The sequence below is a fragment of the Amblyraja radiata genome, chromosome 2 (assembly GCF_010909765.2).
Source record: "Amblyraja radiata isolate CabotCenter1 chromosome 2, sAmbRad1.1.pri, whole genome shotgun sequence".
NCBI lineage: Eukaryota > Metazoa > Chordata > Chondrichthyes > Rajiformes > Rajidae > Amblyraja > Amblyraja radiata.
The window spans coordinates 128816169-128824695 of record NC_045957.1 but is presented as its reverse complement, the minus strand read 5'-3'; the positions used below and the strand labels follow the sequence as shown (position 1 = coordinate 128824695).

Sequence of the window (8527 nt, the reverse complement as noted above, 5' to 3'; positions counted from 1 at the left end):
TCCTTTCCAATGTCCTCATAAATATCTCATCTCCAACTTCTATTTCTTACCGTAATGAAATTCCATGTTGAAATACATCCTTTCTGGGTTTGCTATTTTATCAGAGCAACGCCACCCAATCTCACAGACGGCAAATAGTCAGTTATTACACCGTGTCAGAGACACAATTTAGGAAGGTAAACAATTGATAAGGAAGGTTATGTAATCTAAGAGAGAGAGCGATCCGTTTCCATCATACCCAACAGGTGGGATGAGGGCTGGGAGACCATATAAATCCCTCCCCCACGCGTTTCACCTTGGTGGCCAGGCCAGAGTCCCACATCGCCCCACCGACCAGTTGCACTGTTTGTCCTGCATCATCCAACACTGGCACTCACAGACAGCCTCTCCAAATTGAGCAATGGTAGATTCACACCAGGTTCCTGGCACAATAGTAGACAGCAGAGAAGGAGGCCAGGTTTCCTTTGTCAAATTGATACATTTCACTAGATATAATGCTGTAATGACCTCTTTTGTGCTCTTGTTCCTTGGAACGCATCCTGCGTACCAACAGAGCCAATACAGTAATCTGGCAAAATATCTTGGATATACGTTCCACGAATTTGTCCTCCAATTTATTGCCGCTAATTTGACCTGTTCAGTTTATATGCAAGGGGGAAAAAAAGTCTCCCAGTCTGATGAAGGGTTTCGGCCCGAAACGTTGCCTATTTCCTTCGCTCCATAGATGCTGCTGCACCCGCTGAGTTTCTCCAGCATTTTTGTGTACCTTCCACGTTCAATGTTTGCTGCCAGTTATTTGTTCTTAGCTCTGCCTGTTCTACATCGTGCTCTGTGGAGCCAAGACTGTTAGCGTGCTGATCTGGCACCTTATTTAGCAGCGTCGTCCCCATTCCCCATTAACCCATGCTCTCCCGGCCGGGTTTGGGGGCAGATGTGCACGGCTCCTTTAAGGTGCGGCTTGAGTGAGTGAAGGAGCCACGTTTGCCCGGCTGTTGCCGAGAGAGAGAGTGTGGGAGAGAGTGTGAGAGGGTGGGAGAGAGTGTGAGAGGGAGGGAGAGAGTGTGAGAGGGAGAGAGAGTGTGTGAGAGAGAGAGAGAGAGAGAGAGTGAGAGAGAGAGAGTGTGTGAGAGGGAGGGAGTGAGAGGGAGGGAGTGTGGGAGAGAGAGGGTGGGAAAGGGAGGGAGAGAGAGAGAGAGAGAGAGAGGGAGAGAGAGAGAGAGTGTGTGAGAGGGAGGGAGAAAGAGAGAGAGAGAGAGAGGGCGAGTGTGTGTTGGGTGAGTTGGGTAGGCAGCGGCGGCTTCAGGCGGCGGCCACTCAGTCAGACAGACAGACAGTCGGAGCGAGTGAGTGAGCGAGGCCAGTGATGCGGCCTCCAGTGGCCGGGCCGTGGCCGTGGTCATGGTCATGGCTGTCGGCCTGGGCCCTGCTGCTGCTGCTGAGCTCCGGGCCCGGCTGCCTGGGCTGGGACACGGCCGAGATGGAGCTCTTCGACCTGGTGGAGGACGTGCAGGAGAACTTTTACGGCTTCCTCGGAGTGGAGCAGGTGAGGGCCCGGCTGTCGCGTCTCGCTCCTTCTCCCTTCTCCTTCCCCTTCCCCTTCCCCTTCTCCCCGCCCGCTGCCCGTGTCCGTGTCCGCTGCTGGTGCCCGGTGTCCGGGGCCGGGGCCGAGCTCCAGGCCGCTGCGGCCTAGCGCGGTCTCCCCGCTGAAAGTTGCCAGGAGGGGCGGCCGGGCCTCCGCTGAGAAACCCGCCCCCAACCCCCAACCTCCAACCAGCCCCCCCACCCCCAACCCCCCCCACCTCCAGCCCCCCCAACCCCCAGACCCCCCCCCACCAGCCCCCAGTCCCCACCACCCCCAGCCCCCAACCCCCAGCCCCCAACCCCCAGCCCCCACCTCCAACCCCCAACCCCCAGCCCCAACCCCCCAGCCTCCAGCCCCAGCCCGCCTGTGTTTAAACACACACACTGGGAACTTTTTAATTTGTGTCTTAGTCTACACGGCGCTGGCCGAGGGAATCGGGTGGTTGATCCAATGTTAATTTTAATCTGCATTTTATTTGACACCCTCTATCTTTAAATGAGTTTTAAGAGGTTGCTTTGCATTCCCGTTTCCATACCGACTGATGGATTCTCATGATTGTATCACCGTTGTTAGAATGGACGAGGCCTGTTAATGTGTTACTTTTAGCCTTCGCTTTGAAAGATATTTGGCAAACAAATTGAATTGAGGAGATACTGGTCAAGGCTTCTGAGTGTTTTCTTTAAAGCGATTGTACAATAACTTGTACCGCATTTAATTGTCTTTTGAAATCAATATTTTTTTCCTTTAACTGACAAAGCACAATTTCTCAAATTAAAAAGACTAGAAAGTGAACTGCATCCAGGATCTTGATTTAAGCTTTTTTTTAAACCACATTTGGAAGAAACTTGTGAACGTTAGCAGGTGATTGGCTGTGTTCAATTCTTAAATAAGATTTTGTGACTTTTTTTCTTTTTAAATTATGTAAACACGACACTGTTGTCTACTTTTGTGCGAACTAAACATGAAATACAAAGCACACCCCATGATATTCAACACTGAAAGTTCAGACTATAAACCTAAGAAGTAGATGCAAGTGTAGTAGATGCATAGTCCCTTCTATCTCCTCCATTATTCAATGAGATTAAATTGATCTGAGTTTCGTTCCACTTGTCTTGTCCTCAAGTTGAACATGATTCTATTTATGGGGACTAAAGAAACTGCAGATGCTGGAACCTGGAGCAAAAAACAAAGTGCTGGAGTAAGTCAGCAGACAAGGCAGCAGCCAAGAAGGGAATGGACAGACCATGTTTCAGGCTGACCATGCTGCCTGACCGTTTCCTCCATGGATGCTGCCTGGCCTGCTGAGTTCCTCCAGCAATTTTTGTTTTCTGCTTGTATCTGTTCACGCCAACCACAAATTTATTCACCGAATTTCCTCCATAACATTCCAACAAAGAAGACCAGCAATACATTTGTTGTCTTGCTTACCTGCTATTACTTGCATGCTAGTTTTGTATTTCATGCTGGAAGCACCAAATTTCTTTACAACAGTATTATTTACTATGTCTCCACTTAAAGAATACGAGAGTATAGAACAGTTCAGCACGGGAACAGGCCCTTTGGTTCATGATGCCTTTGTTCATCATGATGCCAAATGAAGTTAACCCTCTATGATTTCTGTCTCCATTCCATGCATGTCCATGTGCCTGCTTAAATCCCTTTTAAACACTGCTATTTGTGTCTATCAACCACCCCCTTCCCAGGCAGGGTGTTCCAGGGGGCTACCAATCTATGGAAAAAGTGTCTATGTAATCAATTATGCCTCTCAAAGATAGACACAAAATGCTGGAGTAACTCAGCGGGTCAGGCAGCATCTCTGGGGAAAAGGAATAGGCGATATTTTAGGTCGAGACCCTCTTCAGACTTTTGGATCTTGAACTGTCACTTATTCCTTTTCTCCAAAGTTGCTGCCTGACCTGTTGAGTTACTCCAGCATTTTGTGTCTATCTTCGGTGTAAACCAGCATTTGCAGTTCCTTCCTACACATGATAACCATTTATCCGGGCTCCCTTCAGGCTCCAGGTAAAACAATCCAAGCTTGTCCAACCACTCCTTATAGCTAATAGCCATAAATCCAGGCAGAATTTTGGTAAACCGCTTCTGCACCAAAGCCTCCACGTCTTTTTTGAAATTATTTTTCTCCTATCAAACAGGATAACCTTGCATTGCCCCATTTTATACTCCATTGGCAAACTTCTTGCCACTTACTATCAATATTATTTTGCAGATTCTATGTACCCTCCTTACAACTTTATTTCCTATTAATCTTTGCTGAATTAGCCAGTCGAGGCCCCAGTACTAATCCCTGTGATTCTCACAGCATGCCATACTGACAATTATTTAATTATCCCAAATCTGACCTGCTAATAGAAAACAATCTGTCCATGCTAATATGTAATCTCCAGTGCTAAAGATTCTTGCCACATGTAGTAACCTTTTGTGTCATCTTATTGAATATCGTTTGGAAATCCAAATACGCCATGTTTTTGGTTCTCTTTTTGATTTATCCTGCTTGTTACATCCTCGGAACTCTAATTTTTGTTTTTCATTTTTTGAGACTACTTTATTAACGTTATGGTTTTTGAGGGAGAATGCTGTAAGCTACTGCTGATTTGTTTGAATTTAAAATGAAAATTATAGCATCGGCATTCATTCTATATTCAGTGCTGTTCTTCGGCTTTGAACTATAAAATAAGGACTCGATGGTTTGAATGTTTTACATCCTTAACATTCAGAAGTATGCTGCTGCAATAAATTAAGAAGTAATCATTGACGTAGCATGGGGTAATCTCTCACATTGCTACCTGCTGTTACTGCTGTGGGAGTTGCCAACAGCATTAGAGTGGGTCATCAGGTTAGGTGAAATTGAATGCTATGCATGTATAAACCCATGTATGAGGGTTTTGGTTATATGTTACAGTTGGTCAATTATTCTCAGTAATACGACTGTGATCAGAAACTTGCTAAATATGGATCTGTGGCTCTGATTGTATCTTTTACTCAACACTGCCCGTCAGAATTAAAGAGAATATAATTTTTACAAACAAACAATATTGAAGCACCCTGATCTCCTGCAACTCCTCCTATTTAGTTAGGTTTATTTAGACCAGAAAGCTCTCAGTTTGTTTGTGATTGCCACGAAACAGAAGCTGACTGGCAAGGCTAAAATCGCTCAAAGTTTCCACTGACGATCACTCTTTGGAGACCTGGTAAAGGTCTGTGGTAGGACTTGATTGATCTCTTGCCATGCCGTGTAGAAAACTAGCTTGAATATATTTGCTAGTTTAGGCAATAAATCTTTGCTCTAGTTTTTCTGGTGAATCCATTATAGAACCTGCCTCTTAATGTGCAAATATTGTTATTTTGACTGAAGTAGATTATATTTGGTCTCAATTGAATTTTAATGGTGTTCGCTGTTAACGTAGTTAAAATTCTTTTTATAATGGATGTATTTAAAGTTAGTATTTCCTATCCCTGAAAATTCTGATTGTATTTCTGATATAGTGAATCTCCTATTATAATGAGATATTCTTGTAAAATAATGCTGTAGCCCTGTCTTGACGCCCAAACTAGTTGAGTTGCGGATTGTGAGGAAGGCTGTCAAAGAATGCCAAAGTGGGAGATAAATCAGTTATAGATATGGACAGAGAAATCGCAGATGGAGTTTCATCCAAGCAATTATGCTTGGACATTGGGAGGGCTAATGTAAGGGGAAAGTGTATCTACCAACCCTATGTCTTGGGTTCCAAGATCACAGCTCCCTGAAAGTGACAAATAATTAGATAGTGTGGTAAAGAAGATTATGGTATGCTTGACTTCATCGGTTGAGGCACTGAGTACACAAGTCATGAAGTTGTATGGCAGCTATATAATGTTTATATTCTCTGGAGTTTATATTTGACTCGGCATTGAAATTTGACAAACAAGTCAATGCCGTGGTAAAAGCTAGCTTCTTCCAGCTTCGGACGATAGCTAAAATAAAACAATTCCTCCTGTTTGACGACCTCGAAAAGATCATCCACACATTTATCTCCCCCCGCCTTGATTACTGCAACTCCCTCTACATTGGCATCAGCCAATCTTCCCTTTCCCGCCTGCAACTAGTCCCAAACGCCGCAGTGAGATTCCTGACGGGCAGCCGAAAAGGGGACCACATCACCCCGATTCTGGCCTCTCTCCACTGGCTCCCTGTGTGGTTCCAAATAAATTTCAAGATCCTTCTTTATGTTTACAAAGCCCTTAATGGGCTTTCCCCCACCTACATCAAAAGTCTGCTTACCCACCACACCACCTCCAAGTCCCTCAGATCAGTCGACTTGGGGTTACTGAACATCCCCGCGGTCTAGGCATAAGTTCAGGGGCGACCGCGCCTTTGCGGTTGCATCTCCTAGACTGGAACAGCATCCCCCTTCCCATCAGAACTGCCCCCTCATCTTTACTCTCAAGCCTTTCTTGACGTCCTCTGAGGGAGGGCTATATGTATATATTTATGTATGTACTTAATCTATGAACCAATGTTGTATAACATTAGTACCTCCACCAATGTAAAGCACTTTGGTCAACGAGAGTTCTTTTTTAAATGTGCTATAGAAATAAAAGTGACTGACTTGACTTGACGGAGCATTGGATGCGAGGGGAAATCTGAGAAGTATATAAAATTATGAGGGGCAATAATGGGGTAGATAGTTAAAACCTTTTTCCCAGGGTGGGAATCACAAAGACTAGAGGGCATGGTTTTAAGGTCAGAGGGAGAACGTTTAAACGGATGTGCAGAACATGTTTTTCCGGAGTGGTAGGTGTCTGCGCTGCACTGCCAGGGGTGGGGGTGGAAGCAAATATGATAATGGCATATAAGAGGCTATTAGATAGGCACACGAATAAGCAGGGAACAGGGGTATGTGGATCACATGAAGGCAGAGGAGATTAGTTTAACTTGGCATCATATTCGGACTGGGCATTAACGAAGGGCCTGATTCTGTACTGTTCTATGTTCTATTTGTATGTTAGCATTGATATATTGGGCAAATGGAACATAAATGCTCAGTAATAAATCTAACAAGCTATTGAAATTGGTGAGAATGTAGAGCTTGCTACATCTCCAGAGTTAAATTGCGTGCATTTAAATGGAAGCTAGATTTGGTTTGGTTTATTATTGTCATGTACTGATGTACATTGAAAATCTTTTGTTTGCATGTTATCAAAATAAAATGGGTCGTACTATACATGAGCATAATTGAGCTATACACAAATAAATGCACTTGTTTGTGATGCATTGCATGCAGACTGTAATCTATGTGTAGTGTTGGAATATTTTTTAAACCGTATTAGCTTGTTTGGTCGTTTGCAGATTTTTTTGCTTGTAAACGGACATGCTCTTGTTTTTATCCAATATATGCAAACAATAAACAATATGTGAATTTGGATTGTTTTTCAACATTTGACGACCATTTGATGGCACTGGGCCTATACTTGCTGGTGTTTAGAAGGATGAGTGGGGGATCTCATTGAAACCTACTGAGTGACAGCCTGGATAGAGTGGATGTTGAGAGGATATTTCCACTATTGGGAGAGTTTAGGACCAACCTCAGAATAAAAGGATGTGTCTTTAAAAAGGAGGAGGAATTTCTTTAGTCAGGGGGTGGTGAATCTGTGGAATTCATTGCCACAGAAAGCTTTCGAGGCCAAGCTATTTATTTTTAATGCAGAGATTGACAGATTCTTGATTAGTAAGGGTGCCAAAGTTAATGGGGAGAAAATGGGGTTGAGAGGCAAAGATGGATCAGCAATAATTGAATGGCAGAGTAGACTCGATGGGCTGACTAGCCCAATTCTGCTCCTTTGACATGAACTTATAACAGTTAGTACAAAGAGAAAAATAACAGAATGCAGAAAATAGTGCACAGCTTTGTAGTTTTGGAGTTCCAGAAGACATGTCCAGTATATGCAAAGAGATAGGTTGGAAAATCAGATTTTAATTGGCTAGTGGGAGGACTGTGCAGTTGTCTGATAACAGACGGGGGAAAAAAAGTTGTTCCAGAGTCTGGTTTATGTGCTGGAGGAACCCAGTGGGTCAGGCAGCATCTGTGGAGGGAATGGACGGGTGACATTTCAGGTCTGGTTCCTCCAAAGATGCTGCTTGACCTGTTGAGTTCCTTCTGTATTTTGTGTTATGAAAAATCATTATTTTAGCAAGTAAGATATTTTTGCTATTATCGTGGTCCTTAATCTCATGTTTGGGGCCCAAGTAATTGGGGTAGTGAAGAAGGAAAAGTGATTATTTTCACTAATATTGACATTAGGTAGCATGCCCTACTGAGATGAATGAAGCTGAGGAGCAAAAGGACAACAGCGAAAAATAGAAAATAAGGTTAGGATACATATATGATGTTTAATTGTATTCTTGATGCATGAATCAGTTGTATTTTCTTTAAATAATTTGGCTTATAAATATATTCCTTCACTCCATAGATGCTGCCTCACCCGCTGAGTTTCTCCAGCATTTATGTCTACCTTCGATTTTTCCAGCATCTGCAGTTCTTTCTTAAACATGGCATAAGTAGTTCTGTTATTCGAAGAATCTTTAGAACTAGCAGCCTTAATGAAACCAGTCTTTCAAAGAATCTTGAAAGGGGAGCAAACATTAAATTTAAGTAGGAACCTGCAAGTGATGGCATATTATGAATATGCATACTATTATTAAAGCTGTGATAATGGAAACCAGCATACCTGCTTTGAGAGCTAATGGTAAACTTGTGTAGATTGGCCAAATCTTGCAATAAACAAATACACGAGGTTTAATAAACAAGATCTGAATTTTCAGAAGTACGTGTTATAAAATTGGTGCCAAGTCTGAGGAATGAGGTCATCGGGGAGAAATGATTAAAATAGCATTAGGTTTATTATTGTGACGTGTGCCATGGTACAGTGAAGATCTTTATTTTGCAT

General features: G+C 43.4%; 1 protein-coding gene across 1 annotated transcript in view; it reads left to right on the top strand.

Moving 5' to 3' along the window:
• Nucleotides 1-1240: 1240 nt before the first annotated feature.
• The window catches only part of dnajc1 (DnaJ heat shock protein family (Hsp40) member C1), a 115071-nt gene continuing 107784 nt past the window's right edge, over nt 1241-8527 (top strand). Inside the window, exon 1 of the mRNA XM_033015510.1 lies at nt 1241-1543. Coding sequence (XP_032871401.1) covers nt 1364-1543 — 180 coding nt within the window. The 5' untranslated portion in view covers nt 1241-1363. The remainder of the gene's footprint in view (nt 1544-8527) is intronic.